Source organism: Clinocottus analis, unplaced genomic scaffold, assembly GCF_023055335.1.
Source record: "Clinocottus analis isolate CAN_PGR_092001 unplaced genomic scaffold, fCliAna1.0.p SCAF_18, whole genome shotgun sequence".
NCBI lineage: Eukaryota > Metazoa > Chordata > Actinopteri > Perciformes > Cottidae > Clinocottus > Clinocottus analis.
In genome coordinates this window covers 15218941-15234214 of record NW_027175909.1, presented here as the reverse complement: position 1 = coordinate 15234214, position 15274 = coordinate 15218941, and the positions used below count along the sequence as shown (strand labels likewise).

General features: G+C 49.7%; 2 protein-coding genes across 3 annotated transcripts in view; one reads left to right on the top strand and one right to left on the bottom strand.

The window, feature by feature from the left end:
- The window catches only part of LOC137789088 (histone-lysine N-methyltransferase 2C-like), a 37478-nt gene extending 26060 nt beyond the window's left edge, over positions 1-11418 (bottom strand). Inside the window, exons 1-13 of the mRNA XM_068582341.1 lie at positions 11006-11418; positions 10007-10168; positions 8988-9148; positions 7823-8738; positions 7476-7655; positions 7352-7374; positions 7000-7089; positions 6742-6851; positions 6484-6634; positions 6235-6403; positions 5574-5688; positions 5336-5481; positions 61-5108 (exon numbers count right to left, since the gene is read on the bottom strand). Coding sequence (XP_068438442.1) covers positions 61-5108; positions 5336-5481; positions 5574-5688; positions 6235-6403; positions 6484-6634; positions 6742-6851; positions 7000-7089; positions 7352-7374; positions 7476-7655; positions 7823-8738; positions 8988-9148; positions 10007-10167 — 7270 coding nt within the window. The 5' untranslated portion in view covers position 10168; positions 11006-11418. The remainder of the gene's footprint in view (positions 1-60; positions 5109-5335; positions 5482-5573; positions 5689-6234; positions 6404-6483; positions 6635-6741; positions 6852-6999; positions 7090-7351; positions 7375-7475; positions 7656-7822; positions 8739-8987; positions 9149-10006; positions 10169-11005) is intronic.
- Positions 11419-11669: 251 nt separating this feature from the next.
- xrcc2 (X-ray repair complementing defective repair in Chinese hamster cells 2) lies at positions 11670-13974 on the top strand. 2 transcript variants are annotated; one of them, XM_068581376.1, is made up of 6 exons: positions 11670-11708; positions 12409-12490; positions 12607-12642; positions 12721-12870; positions 13030-13306; positions 13549-13974. In XM_068581376.1, the coding sequence occupies exons 1-6, from the start codon at positions 11688-11690 to the stop codon at positions 13850-13852; spliced, it is 870 nt and encodes a 289-aa protein (XP_068437477.1). In that variant the 5' UTR covers positions 11670-11687; the 3' UTR covers positions 13853-13974. The 2 variants fall into 2 exon arrangements, with proteins under 2 accessions (XP_068437477.1, XP_068437478.1); XM_068581377.1 differs by lacking the exon at positions 12607-12642 and having other exon boundaries at positions 11690-11708; positions 12409-12606.
- The last annotated feature ends 1300 nt before the right edge of the window (positions 13975-15274 follow it).

Sequence of the window (15274 nt, the reverse complement as noted above, 5' to 3'; positions counted from 1 at the left end):
CACACTGTTCGATGTGCCATACATGACATGTTGTCTTGTAAAAGTCTCCCTGATACTCACCCGCAGTGACTGAAGACTCCCTCTCAGTGGAAACAGAGTGGCCTGTAGGACGAGGACCAGCATCAGGCTGCACAGGCCTAGTAAGACCAGGACTATGGCTGGTTTCAGACTGCCCGTGGGTAGCAACAGCAGGACTCACTGAATGGGGACCAGCATGAGCCTCACAACTCACTGGGGTACCTGGTCCAGGACTAGGACTAGCCTCTGGCTGCACAGGGCCACAAACCGGACTAGCAACTGGACTACTGTGCACAGAGCTCGCCTGAGGAGGGCTAACTTCACTTACGTGGCTAGTGCTAGGCATTGCAGTGTGATCCTGAGTGGGACTTGAATGGACAGTGCTCGGACTAGCCAGAGTGGAAGTAGCATCAAGAGGGGTGGCTGGTCTTTGATACGCGGGGCTTTCCAAGGAAGGGCTTTGTTGACTTTTGCCTGCAAGCGTGTGGGGGGTAGGGAGAGGACTAGCTGAGGACTGGCTGACCTGTTTGGGACTAACAGCAGATGAGTCATCACATAGAGAACTGGCAGGTGCATGGCTTGTCTGTCTAATACTGTCTGTAGGTTCAACAAGACCAGAATCAAGCTGGACCACTCTGGGAAGAACAGAGCTTTGTTCTGTGGAACTGACCACCACGTCCACATCAAGACTTGAGCTCGTCAAAGAAGGGCTCAGCTGTGCCACAATCAGGCTAAAACTGGTTCCAGGGTCCTGAGCTTGGCTATAATTGGGGCTACCTGTGGGGCTATGATACGTTTCACTTGCCTGAGCTGGACTGTGAGGTGGGCTAACACAAGATACAGTAGCATGTGCAGGGCTGCTGGATGTCGTGCTAGCTAATGAGGGAGTCCGACTTTGGACTGGGCCTGAGTGGGCACTATTACAGGTGCTTTGTGTGTGAACAGGAACAGCTTGTCCAGCAGGACTAGAGCATAGGGGACTGTGGCTGACATTAACATCAGTAATGCTAGCAGAGCGAGGACTGTGGCTCACAGGACTACTCGCTGGGCTAGAATCAGTCGGCCTACAGTGTGGAGGACTAAAGCTAGTATGTATGAGGGTTGTCCGTACTGGAGAAGGACTCCGAGAAGAAGCAGAAGGACTGCAGGTAGTTTGGACATGTGAGGGACTTGACTGATCAGGATGTTTGGGACTTTGGCTTGCCCGAGTCTGTGCAAGCTCTGAAAAACTACAGACAAGGGGACTAGTGCTCTCTTGTTTGGAGCCCGTTAAACTGTACGCAGCGTTAGCTTCTGTGTTGCCTGGGCAAGCACGAGTAGGGCTAGGATGAACTCTACTGTGCAGAGAGAAGATAGGATGACCGGGACTAGTTTCTGACTGAATAGAAAGCCTGTTTTGGTCAACATCTACTGCCATATCCTCATTCTGACATGAGATGGTGTGGCTGGATCCAGCCAGTACTGCTGAGGGGCTACCTGGTTGTGTTAAGGACCTAACAGGTGATGCCGATGGGCTGATTCTTTGCGTGTAGTAGCTGGCTGTTAGCGGTCCAGGGCTAGCTGGTTCTGTTGAGGGGCTAGTCTCTGTGGTCTCCACTGGCATGGAGCTAACACAGGCCTGATCAGAGCTCAAGGGAATTGTAGGCGTTTGACTGGTACGTTTGGGGCTTGCATTAGCTAAGCTATTTTGGAACGGTATGGGGCTGGCTCTACCTTTAATAGCTTCTGTGCAGCATGATGGGCTGTCATGAGCACAAGGTGGCAAAGTTAGGCTACTGTGTTCCATTGAAGTGCTAATGTGAACAAGGCTTTCTGGTGTGGGCATGGCAGGACTGAGATGGGGGCTAGAATGGTCAGAGCTCAGAATGCTACTCTGAACAGAAGCACGCTGGTTTGGAAGTTTACCATCCGTGCCATGGCCAACAGGGGGCATTATGGATAGGTCTGACGTGGAACTACTTTCCAATGGTTGTCCATTAAGGTTCGGACTGAGCTGCGTTGGACTATGCTCTGTGGTACTGGTTTGGTTGCCTTCCTTTGTGACTCGTGACTGGGTAGCAATCTGAACAGGAAGAAGGCTAAGATGTAAAGGCTTGAAAGGCTTTGAGGAGTTGGCCTGTACTGGGCTAGCGGGAAGAGACAGACTATACTGTGAGGCTCTGGGTGGGGATGGCGATGGGCTACATGGAGCTGAAATGGGCCTCAGTGAGGCGTGTCTTCTTACTGTCTGTGAAGGCCTACAGTAACCGTGCGAAAGGTCCCGGTCCAGTGTAGAAATGTCCCACGAAGGTCCACATTGCAGCCCAGCAAAGCCGGTTGATCCAGGGCTCTCCTGGTCCAGTGTATGTGCAGCATCATGTATAGGACTCTGTGGAGGTGATGTGTCAACTTGTGCAGGACAATGTGAGATCGGACTATGCCTTTTTGGTGGGGGACTGTGCCGAGGCTGTGTGATGATGATGTCAGTAGGACTACATGGTATATCGTGCTGTGTCTGTGTTGGGTCGCCCTGCTTCTGGGTAGGTATTTGTTGAAGCTCTATTGGATTGACTTGAGACAAATTGTGGCAATCCAGGAGCTCTGTAGGATCAAGGTGAGATTGTGAGGGACTTTCCTGGAGCTCTGCAAGTTTAGGGTGAGAGGGTTGATTAAAGTGAGAGGGTGTATGTATTTGTTGGAGCTCTGTGGGTCCACAGGGAGATGGTTCAGGACTCTGTTGGAGCTCCCTGGGTCTACAAGGAGATGGTTCAGGACTCTGTTGGAGATCTGTGGGTCTACAAGGAGATGGTGCAGGACTCTGTTGGAGATCTGTGGGTCTACAAGGAGATGGTGCAGGACTCTTTTGGAGCTCTGTTGGTTCAGAGGGAGATGGTTCAGAACTCTTTTGGAGCTCTGTGGATTCAGAGGTAGATGGTTCAGGACTCTGTTGAAGATCTGTGGGTCTACATGGAGATGGTGCAAGACTCTTTTGGAGCTCTGTGGGTTCAGGACTCTTTCGGAGCTCTGTGGGTTCAGAGGGAGATGGTGCAGGACTCTGTTGGAGATCTGTGGGTCTACAAGGAGATGATTCAGGACTCTTTTGGAGCTTTGTGGGTTCAGGACTCTTTTGGAGCTCTGTGGGTTCAGGACTCTTTTGGAGCTCTGTGGGTTCAGGACTCTTTTGGAGCTCTGTGTGTTCAGGACTCTTTTGGAGCTCTGTGGGTTCAGGACTCTTTTGGAGCTCTGTGGGTTCAGAGGGAGATGGTGCAGGACTCATTTGAAGCTCTGTGGGTCTACAAGGAGATGGTTCAGGACTCTTTTGGAGCTCTGTGGAATCAGGACTCTTTTGGAGCTCTGTTGGTTCAGAAGGAGATGGTGCAGGACTCTGTTGGAGACCTGTGGGTCTACAAAGAGATGGTGCAGGACTCTGTTGGAGATCTGTGTGTCTACAAGGAGATGGCGCAGGACTCATTTGAAGCTCTGTGGGTTCAGAGGGAGATGGTGCAGGACTCATTTGAAGCTCTGTGTGTCTACAAGGAGATGGTTCAGAATTCTTTTGGAGCTCTGTGGGTTCAGAGGGAGATGGTGCAGGACTCTGTTGGAGATCTGTTGGTCTACAAGGAGATGATTCAGGACTCTTTTGGAGCTCTGTGGGTTCAGAGGGAGATGGTGCAGGACTCTGTTGGAGATCTGTGAGTCTACAAGGAGATGGTTCAGGACTCTTTTGGAGCTCTGTGGGTTCAGGACTCTTTTGGAGCTCTGTGGGTTCAGAGGGAGATGGTGCAGGACTCTGTTGGAGATCTGTAGGTCTACAAGGAGATGGTGCAGGACTCTGTTGGAGATCTGTAGGTCTACAAGGAGATGGTGCAGGGCTCTGTTGGAGATCTGTGGGTCTACAAGGAAATGGTGCAGGACTCTGTTGGAGATCTGTGAGTCTACATGGAGATGGTTCAGGACTCTTTTGGAGCTCTGTGGGTTCAGAGGGAGATGGTTCAGGACTCTTTTGAAGCTCTGTGGGTTCAGGACTCTTTTGGAGCTCTGTGGGTTCAGAAGGAGATGGTCCAGGACTGTGTTGGAGATCTGTGGGTCTACATGGAGATGGCTCAGGCCTCTTTTGGAGCTCTGTGGGTTCAGAGGGAGATGGTGCAGGACTCTGTTGGAGATCTGTTGGTCTACAAGGAGATGGTTCAGGACTCTTTTGGAGCTCTGTGGGTTCAGAGGGAGATGGTGCAGGACTCTGTTTGGGCTCTATGGGTCTACAAGGAGATGGTTCAGGACTGTTTTGGAGCTCTGTGGGTTCAGGACTCTTTTGGAGCTCTGTGGGTTCAGAAGGAGATGGTGCAGGACTGTGTTGGAGATCTGTGGGTCTACATGGAGATAGTGAAGGACTCTTTTGGAGCTCTGTGGGTTCAGAGGGAGATGGTGAAGGACTCTTTTGGAGCTCTGTGAGTTCAGAGGGAGATGGTGAAGGACTCTTTTGGAGCTCTGTGGGTTCAGGACTCTTTTGGGGCTCTGTGGGTTCAGGACTCTTTTGGGGCTCTGTGGGTTCAGGACTCTTTTGGGGCTCTGTGGGTTCAGAGGGAGATGGTGCAGGACTCTGTTGGAGATCTGTGGGTCTACATGGAGATGGCTCAGGACTGTTTTGGAGTTCTGTGGGTTTAGAGGGAGATGGTGCAGGACTCTGTTGGAGATCTGTGGGTTCAGAGGAAGATGGTGAAGGACTCTGTTGGAGATCTGTGGGTCTACAAGGAGATGGTGCAGGACTCTTTTGGAGGTCTGTGGGTTCAGAGGGAGATGGTGTAGGACTCTGTTGGAGATCTGTGGGTCTACAAGGAGATGGTGCAGGACTCTGTTGGAGCTCTGTGGGTTCAGGGTTGAACGGTACAGGACTCTGTGGTGGCTCTGAGCTCAGAAGCTGGACTGGGGTATGAGTGGTAACACTAATGGTTGATGCCTCTGTGGGACTGAGGGGCAGTGCCGGGGTAGGACTGTATGAGATTGGAGTGTGGGGGACTGGAGCCGCTTCTTGAGGCCTGCAGGTCGTGCAGACGTAATCTTCAGACCGCGCCCTGCCCTCCCCAGCCTGGACGATACACTCCGTATGGACACACCTGGACCCAACACAAACAATGAAACGTGCATGTTTGTCTCTTGTATCTTAAATCATTCTGTGGCATAGAAATCTGAAAAGTTATCTCATGAAACCTCTCAGATAGCAGCAGAAGACTTGGACCCTCTAGGGTCTGAGGTCATTTTCTTGATTTTACATAATATTTTAAATTCACAAATGGAAGCTCAATTTTTGAAATTGCAACAGGAAGTAACTGTGAGCTCTTACCTGTAGCAACAGGAACAGGTCACATGGTCTTGTGGCGTGTCGAGGTCGCAGAGCGGGCAGGGCAGGTCACATGCCTCGCACAGAAATGGGTTATTGGCCCACTGGCCTGATGACCTCACACCACAGCGGCGACAGATTCTGCAGTTCTAGAGAAGAAAAAGGTTTAACACACACACACACACACTCATTCACTCTCGCTTGCGCACACACACACACACACACACACACACACACTCACCTTGCATCTCCACCCGGGGCTGGGCGTTCCGGTCAGAGGAGGCGTGAGACAGTGTGTGTGATAGGATTTATCACAGCGGTCACACACGAGCAACACACCATCGTCCCCTCGCAACCTGACACACACACACACACACAATTATTATTGTGGAAGAGCTGTGTGTGTCTAATGCTGTGCTCACACAAAACGCAACAAAATTAGGTCACGCGACCAGATTACACGCAAACTCAATGAACAGCTGCGTAGACGCGACTTTTCCAGCGGGCTGCGCAAGAGACGTGTTTGAGGCGACAAAAACAGCAAGTTTGCCGCAGAGCAAACAGAGCGTTGGGCGCGACACGTCGCGCAACTTGAAATGGTTATTTTTATTGTGTATGGCTGAAAACAGTAACTAGTTTCACAGTGATAAGCCAGACGCAGTTCCTGGAGTCGTATGGAGGTAAATTTGTGTCCTTTTTCTCTCAATTAAAAAATTTGCTCTTAAAAAAAAAAAATCTTTTCCTGGAGAGGAGCCACAGAGATAAGCCACGCCCCCTTTGTGGCACCTCGATTAGTCATGCTGCTTTTGGTGTGAACACACTTTTTTTTTTGTGGCGCGACAACTGTAGATGGTAGACGCAACATTTGGTGTGAACGTAGCATAAGAGTGTGTGTGTGTTACCTGCAGCTCTGACACACTCGACATGGAGGACACTGCCAGCCGGCCCGGCAGAGAGGGGAGGCGGCCAGAGGGGGGTCCAGGCAGCTGCCATGGTAACAGTTCCCACAGCAACAACACATCAACAGACCGCTGATGTCACCACTCCAACACAACACACATTGTGACGACACTGTGGACACAAGTACACACAATTGCACACCAAGTCCCATGTGTTTGTGTATACCTGATTGTGTGTGTCTGTGTGTGTACCTGCGTGTGTGTGTCTGCTACACAGTGTGTGTCTGTGGGTCCAGTCCTGGTGAACTCCAGCAGCAGCAGCACAGGGGAAGTGGAAGCTCCGCCCACAGCTCGTCTCCTGGCAACGCAGCGATGCTCCAAGCCGACGGCAAAATGCACACACCTGGAGACAGGTAAGAGGGGGTGGAGAATAGCAAGGGGGGGCGGAGCTTAGCAAGTCTGCAGACAGTGCGTGTGTGTATGTGGTTATTTGTCAGGCAACAAACACACCTGTGTGCTTCCTGAGTCGATGGCTTTGTCCACGTAGAGCAGCGATTGGCCCTCACCACGACACACCCCCTCTGACCAGGAGGCACACTGCAGATGAGCACAGCACTGACCTACACACACAGAGAGACAGACAGACACACGCACACAGTGAGACACACACAGGGTGACAGAGACAGACACACGCAGAGACACAATTAAATCTTTTTCTAACATCTTGAAAACATTCAAGACTTTGTAAAAAGAAGTCACGTCTTGTACCTGTGGGGTCGAACAGTGATTGGACGTTGATGTCATGAGGAAGGCCCACGGGTCCGAGCTGCTCCACGAACTCTGAGGAAGACTCTCCGTCTGAAACGTGAGCAGAACACGGACACGTCATCAAGAACCCGGATTAGGGATTATACCTGAAACCTGGATTAGGGGGTACACCTTAACCCCAAAATCAAAATATCATACACAAGGAGAATCTCTCAAATGTAAGAATTGATATGAGCGCAAACAGAAGCTGAGAAAAGGTCCAAGCAAACAACGCCAACAGGTGAGCGCTGGCTAACATTAGCCTCAAAGTCCTGGAGTCTGAACCGTCTTAGTATGAAGAGAGAGTACTCACCACACTGTTCTGGACTGCTGCACCTATACACAATACACACACACACACACACAATTAATATCAGTGAGTCTGAGATTAAACATTTGACTTTTTGTTCAGGGGTAAAGAGGAAGAGGTGACTTACGTGGGTGGGGCTTGGTCTCCCCTGTAGCAGTGATCGTGGCAGTCGTTGTCCCGGTCGGAGGAGGCGCGGCGGTTCAGGATGTGCAGCGGGATGTAGCCGGGCGTTGGGCCGAACACCACCAGGCGGCCCTGACCCAGGGGGGGCTCCTCGCCGCCGTAACAGAAGGCGCACCGCTTCAGTCTGCGGGCAAGAGAGCGGCTTTAAGAACTTTGGAATTTAAGTTGGTTGAAGCGCGGCCTTGTCGGGTTTAGGGCACACACCTCCAAGAGGGTTGAGTATGGTCATGTGACCTCGCTAGGAGAAACCCAAAGAAACAAACAACAGTCACCTGAATTTACTGCTCTCACCGTTTTTTGGTGTGACCCAGGCTGGGGGAGGGCGAGCACCCAGAGTCCTCCGATAGCTGGAAGAGAGGGGACAGCGAGTCCTCATCCTCCAGTTGAGGGCAGGGGGAGATCGGAGGACTGAAGCAGGGAATCGGCTCTGTGCCCTCTGCCTCCACAGGAACCGTATCCCTGAGTCCGGGGCTGAGGCGGTCCACCTCCACAGGATCAGGTTCGGGGCTGTGGCGGCCCACCTCGACAAGATCAGGTTCGGGGCTGAGGCAGTCCACTTCCACAGGATCTGGTTCGGGGCTGTGGCGGTCCACCTCCACAGGATCTTGTTCGGGGCTGTGGCGGTCCACCTCCACAGGATCAGGTTCGGGGCTGTGGCGGTCCACCTCCACAGGATCAGGTTCGGGGCTGTGGCGGTCCACCTCCACAGGATCTGGTTCGGGGCTGAGGCGGTCCACTTCCACAGGATCTGGTTCAGGGCTGTGGCGGTCCACCTCCACAGGATCAGGTTCGGGGCTGAGGCGGTCCACCTCCACGGGATCTGGTCCGGGACTGAGACGGTCCACCTCCACGGGATCAGGTTCGGGGCTGAGACGGTCCACCTCCACAGGATCTGGTTCGGGGGTGGCAACCAGACTCAAGTCCAGGTCCGGGGCCGGGGAACTGACTGGAGGTTCTTCCCCAGGACTGGAAGCTGGTCCTGGGCTGGAGGCGGAGGGCGGGGCAGCAGGAGCAGAGCTGGTTCTGTCCTCCTTCTCAGCACTAGGAGCTGGTTCTGGGCTGAACTCTGGGACTGTGGGGTCAGGATGAGGCGGGTCAGGGTCCGGACTGAGATGGTCCTGGCTGGGTTCAGTTTCTTGTTCGGGTTTTGCATTGGATTTTCTCCTGGAGGTGGACCGACGGCGTCCTGTTGTCTTCTCATTCACCTCTGAGGACAACAAATAAATCATAACACACCAACATGAGATATACTGGGGTCAACATGTCTGAGGGTCAACAAAAGTAACTGAGGTATCCATTAAATACAATTGATCCTGAGGTGTCCAATAACTACAATAGATACTGACACTGAAGCTCAGAGAGGTTTGTAATTTAATTTATATCTTTATTTAATAGTCTCGCTTTCTCCGTTCCTTGTTTTGAATCAAAACCTGTTAGAGAGAACGAGCAGACACACCTGTGTTCTGGGGTTTTTTCTCCTGGGTTTTTTTCTCCTGGGGGTTCTTCTCCTGGGGGTTCTTCTCCTGGGGGTTCTTCTCCTGGGGGTTCTTCTCCTGGGGGTTCTTCTCCTGGGGGTCCATGCTCTCTTGGTCCTTTACCTGGGCTCGACTCCGCCCCCTGCACATGAACAAGCTGGTACTGACATCCCTGCCTCATAGTCATTTGACTACTTTATCATCGGAATGATTAGAATAAATACAACTTAATGAAATTAAATTTTGTTTGATAAAAACTAAGGCTGGGCAAACAGATACCAGAAGAAATATTTGTCTTTTATCAGGGAACAACTGTCTGTTCAGTAGTAAGGGTCCCTGTGAGGGACAAGCCACTCCTTCTTGCTTAACTTAAAGATGTACGTTAAAGACCAGCAATTGATTCACTTCATACAAAAGCAATAAGTGTTTTTCATGTTTCCAGTTCAGTTTTTCTTCCTCGGTGAGAAAAGTCCAGTCTGTGTTGGCTTGAACAAGTGCACTGAACATCTTGTGATATGAGGAAAGTTCTCCTCTTAGAGAGAAGAGTAAAGATCCAGAAGTGATCCTGACTTAAAGTGCTCTGCCATAGTGGATCAGACTGCAGGGTCAGGAGCTTTGAGCATCCATTAATGTTCAGTCTGGACTTGGAGCCTGCAGTGAGGCTCCTGAGAGACTGACCGCCTGTGTTTCTCTTTGTGAGGCGGAGCGGCTCGCGGCAGCACCGCTGCTCGCTGAGAACTGAAACTACAGAATACATGCTTACTACGTTAACGCTTTTTTAACGCATTAATGTGCTCAGCCCTGAAAAAAAACATTGTGCATTTTAATATTGTTGACTTTTGAAGTTATTAGAAATGGAGTCTAGCAATCCGACGCAACACTGAAGTCAAATGGAATCACAAATGAATCCCCAGAAATGAAAACCTGTCGTCTTTACGTCGATCATGAACCATCTTTTAGGAGAAAACGTTGACGTGAGAACGTGTGGTACCAGACTCACTTCTTCCTGGACCTGGAGGGAAGAGGAGGTGGGGTAGGAGGAGCATCTTTCCGAGGTCGCCCGCGGGACCGCCTCTCGGGGGCAGGGCTTGTAGCAGCGGCTTTGGCCAGCTGAGCGCTGCGTCCAGCCCGAGTAACGGGAGGCTGAGCCTCAGACGGCATTCTGGGTAAAAAAAAAAAGTTTAGATGACAAAAACCCAGATGACAGAACCCAAACAAAATAACCACCACGACAGAACCCCTGATGACAGAACCCTGATGACAGAACTTAACAACAGACCCCTGATGACAAAACTCTGACGACAGAACCCTGATGACAGGACCTCAAAACAGAACCTTGATAACAGAATCTATCAAAACAACCACCATGACAGAACCGATGATGACAGAACCTTGACAACAGAACCCTGGTGACAGAACTCTAACAACAGAACCCTGGTGACAGAACCCAAACAAAATAACCACCACGCCAGAACCCCTGATGACAGAACCCTGACAACAGAATCTTAACCACAGAACTCTAACAACAGAACCCTGACGACAGAACCATAACAACAGAACTCTGGTGACAGAAACCCTGACAACAGAACCCTGATGACAGAACCCTAACAACAGAACCCTGATGACACTAGTTAGTTCTCAAAGGAACATTAAATACTTCCATCAGAAACCTAACAATGTATTATGAACCTTTACTTAGGGTTAAAGTAAATACATTAAATGATTTATTTAATAAATGTTGAATAGTAAAACAGTTAGCCGCTAGCTTCCTGTTAGCTTAGCATCAGCTAGCTATTAGCTGCAGAACCGAGCTGCTCCGCGCGCTCATTCTTCTCCTCGCGAACACGAGCCCTCTAGCCCAGGTACCCCTAGCCTAGGTACCCCTAGCCCAGGTACCCCCTAGCCCAGGTATCCTGGTATCCTGCCCAGGTAGACCCGGTTCTGACCGAAGAGGAGAAGAGGTTAGCTCTAGCAGAGAGGAAGCAGAACAAGAACCTACTGATTTGATGATATTCTGTTTTCTCTCGTTCTATTTAAACCGATCCGTTAGATCCCAGCAGAACTTCTGCCTCAACACTCCGCCATGGGGATGCGAGGTTCCGGGGGAACATTCCCGAGGGGCGCCAGGGAAAAAAACACGATTTAGCGCTGAAGAATTGCGAAAAATTAAAGTTGAAGCGGTCGCTCCGTCATGGAGGCCATGTTTGGAGCGACCGAAGCACCGCCTGTCAGCGACAGCAGGAGAAGTAGGTCCAGAAACATCCAATCGGGACCGCAACATTTACCGGGCACGACTCATATCTTACGCCCAGATAGAGGCCACGTTCACTGGGAGGTAGAGTCTGAAATGCGTCCGTGTCTCCAAGTCTGTCGCGGACTAGTTTCTGTGTTTGTGGAGTGCAAAAAGTGTCTGACCCCGCGGAGGGATCTGTTGGTGGGCTGTTCTGGTGAAGCGGTGTCTGTCATCAGACCTGAAGACCCGCACTGGAGTCGGACTGAAGCCGGACTGGATCCGCAAGGAGCCGGACTGGAGCCGGACTGGGGCCGGACTGGATCAGTGAGGAGCCGCAATAGTGCGCACGCACACTACGGTAACGTCACTAGTGTCCATTACGGTAAAAAAAAAAAAAAAAAAAAAAAAACATAAACAGGAAGTGAGCTCAACCGACGCCTGTGCTGGAATGACTGAAAGCGGCGCGCAGGTCAGAAAGTAAACTCGTAACTTTACGTTCACGTAGTTCATGTACTTCTGTGTGTTATATGTGTGTTTGTATGTTTATATGTATGTGACATGTGTGTTTGTATAGACATGGCTGCAGCTTCAAAGAGCAGTAACACGTTTACAAGACTGATACTGAACACGCGTTATACACATTCACATAGTACACGTTGGACACATAGTACACGTAGTACTACCTCTACAAGTACACGCATTCAAACGGCCCAGATCGGGTTTTACGACGTTAGCGCGAAGAGCCAAGTGACACAACATCCGGTTTTCAAAATAAGATGTCGACCTTCAACTTAAAGAGAAAATACAACTCAACTGTGCGTGAAATGTATTTATTATTTCATTTGAGGGGTTATGAAAGATAATGAGTTGAATCTGACTGACATGTTATCAGGACATTTCTGATCCAAATAATATATATTAACTTTAACAATTCAGATATTTCACAAAGTGAAAACGCAACTGTTTTTGTATCTTTCGCATAGATAATTTCTAACATGTTTAGGTGGTAAAAAGATACTTTTCTCAATAATTCTAAACAATGGCTGATGCATATATGTTAAAGGCATTTATGTCTACAGATATACAGAAAAAACAGGACCAATTTTACTCTACCAATTAAAACCAGTGAGACATGATGGTACGGTCTATAACCAGTGATGTGTCTGCAGCTCTTTGCTCGTCTGGAGGCCCGTCGCTGTCTGAAGGACATTGAACCTCAACTGTTTCCTGAACTTGGAGGACCCAACCATGGTGACTGACCACGCCCCCTCCCTGTCAGCACAGGTCACATGACATGAAGGACCCACTCTGATTGATTGTTACTGGCAGTGCCAGAGGAGCGATGACTGATCAGCTTGTGTTTACAGGTGAGGTGGTGGAGCTGCATGGACCCGAGGGAACAGGTGAGCTCACCTGACAGGAAATACACATGCTATAACCAGGTTTGAACTTCCTGTGACACTTGTGTGTGTGTGTTTCAGGGAAGACTGAGTTGCTTTACCACCTGCTGTGTCGCTGCGTGTTGCCGGTGGCGATAGGCGGTCTAGAGGTGGGCGTTGTGTTTGTGGACACCGACTACAGTCTGGACATGTTACGACTAGTCAGCATCCTTGACAGTCGACTGAATGCTGGTACGTGTACACACAAACAAACACACACACACACACACAACTGGGAATAAATTCAGTCGGGAATCTAACGTCATCGGTTCTGTGTGTCTCTCTCTCTCTCTCTCTCTCTCTCTCTCTCTCTCTCTCTCTCTCTCTCTCTCTCTCTCTGTGTTTCTTTAGCTCGTTCTACCGGCTCGTCTCCGGACGATTCCAATGAGTCGGCGTTGCGTTTGTGTCTTTCTCGGCTCCTGGTCGTCCACTGCTCCTCCTCGTCCCAGCTCGTTCTCACCCTCCACTTTCTGGAGACTTCCCTGTCGTCTCGGCCTGGACTCGCACTCCTCGTCATCGACAGCATCTCTGCTTTCTATTGGCTGGACCGATGCGAGGGCGGAGCCAGCGTCGCCAAACAGGAAGAGAAACTCAACAAGTGTGCGGAGCTGCTGGGTCGACTGCTCAGGTAGTGTCAGCAGCTAGATGGTTGTAGTTGTCATTGAGAAGGTTGTAGACCTCCTTCAGATGGTACTAGTGGTCTGTTAGGTGGTTGTAGACCTCCTTCAGATGGTACAAGTGTTGAGTGATGGATGTTTAACTCTCCAGTAGATTCCCTCAAAGTTGAAAAAACAAACTGTTCAGGAGAACCATGTTGAAACAACACCTCAGTAACATCACATCAGTCTAACCTGCGGCTCCTCCTCTCAGGGATTATAGAATCACCGTCTTCGCCACCTGCCACGCCATCAGGAGGAGCTACAACGGACCCACCTGCTCCTCCTCTGACTACGACCGGCCGTACCTCTGTCGGTCCTGGCAGCGGCTGGTGACCCACCGGCTGCTGTGCTCCAGGCAGGAGGCTGCAAACAACATGGCCGCCGCAGCAGGGGGCAGCAAGGAGCAGAGGAGACGGCAAGTCTTCACCGTCTCCTGCACCTCCTCCGGCTCCAGGACGAAGGCTTCCAGCAGCAGCGCCTTCTACGTGACAGATGGAGGCGTGAAGTTCATCTGAACTGCCATTGACTGAGCTGCTGCTCAAGCCCCCTGTGTTTATTATGTATTTAGTTTGGTTTGTTCTTTTTATATTTGGACTAATGTGAAAATACATTTGTTAACTTTCAATTAAAGTTGTGAGTCGTGTTTGTGTTTCTCAGGCCTTTTCGTGCACAGCTAGAAGTGCTGACATGCTACTGCTGTCCAGGTCAATGGATCAGCACATAATCCATTACATCTGGGATCCATTTGCTTCTCGTGTCCCATTAGGTGTTTCTCACAATCATTGAGGTGGTTCTAGCGGCCCATTAGGTGTTTTTAGTGGTCCTTTAGGTGGTCCTTCTAGCAGCCTATTTGGTCATTCGAGTGGCCCATCTGGTCACTGAGGGGATTCTAGTGGTTCCATCAAAAGCAGATTAATACAGAAACTGTTGTTGCTGGTGTTCAGTCGTAAAGCCTGGGCTGTCATTGATTGGCTCTTTTATGAGCACATTTACCTCCACGCTGTCAAAGAACGGGAAGTGAGAGAAAGGGAGGGAGGGAGGGAGAGAAAGAGAGGAGGAGGTAGAAGAAAGAAAACTGACAGGAGGGTGAGCGTGTCAGAGAGAGAGAGAGACAGGAGAGTGAACACATTGATGGATTATTGATCTGGAAGCTGAAGAACAGAAAGGTCAGTGAACATTTCTCACGTTAGATTTATGATTTCAATATTTAAACATGTTGAATGAACATTATCTTCAGTGAAACATGACCAACGACAGTTTTTCTACACAACACTTTTAGTTACTTCATGTTATTTAAAGTACAACAGCCAATACTTGTGTAGTTTTACAGAAGATGGATTTGACTGCAGGTCTTTGACCTGTAGTTGTGGATTTTAATACATTTGTTGGTTCTGTAAATTAAATATATATATATATATATAAAACCTTCTGATGAAGAAAATGTGTCGAATGAAAAATAATCAACAGAAAAACAATGCGTGTGTTTGATGATGATGACTGGGTGAATTAAACCCTCTCATCTTTGTCTCACAGGAAGGTAAACTACGTTTGTGACCTCTGACCAAAGTAAATACTGAATTTGTTCCCTCAGCAGATGTTTATCTGATAGTATCTGATCTGTGTTTACCCCCAACACTCCCACGATGCAACAGGAGAGGAACCTTTCCACTGAGTCTGCAGTTTGAACTCCGACACGTCAAAGACTCAAACGTTTCAAACATATGTTCTTACTTTAATTATTTTCATTTTCAAACGTTCTAACCCTGGGATTATAACGCCTAACCGGGACAGAGCGGAGGACAAGAAGACACGTTCACACTGTGATATTCTACGACAACAAAGTCTTCCAGGGGACGGGTTGGACCCTTTGGTTCTGGCCCGTGGGTTTGAGACCCCTGCATTACACTGCAGGTGACGTTAAACAAGTGGATCAATTC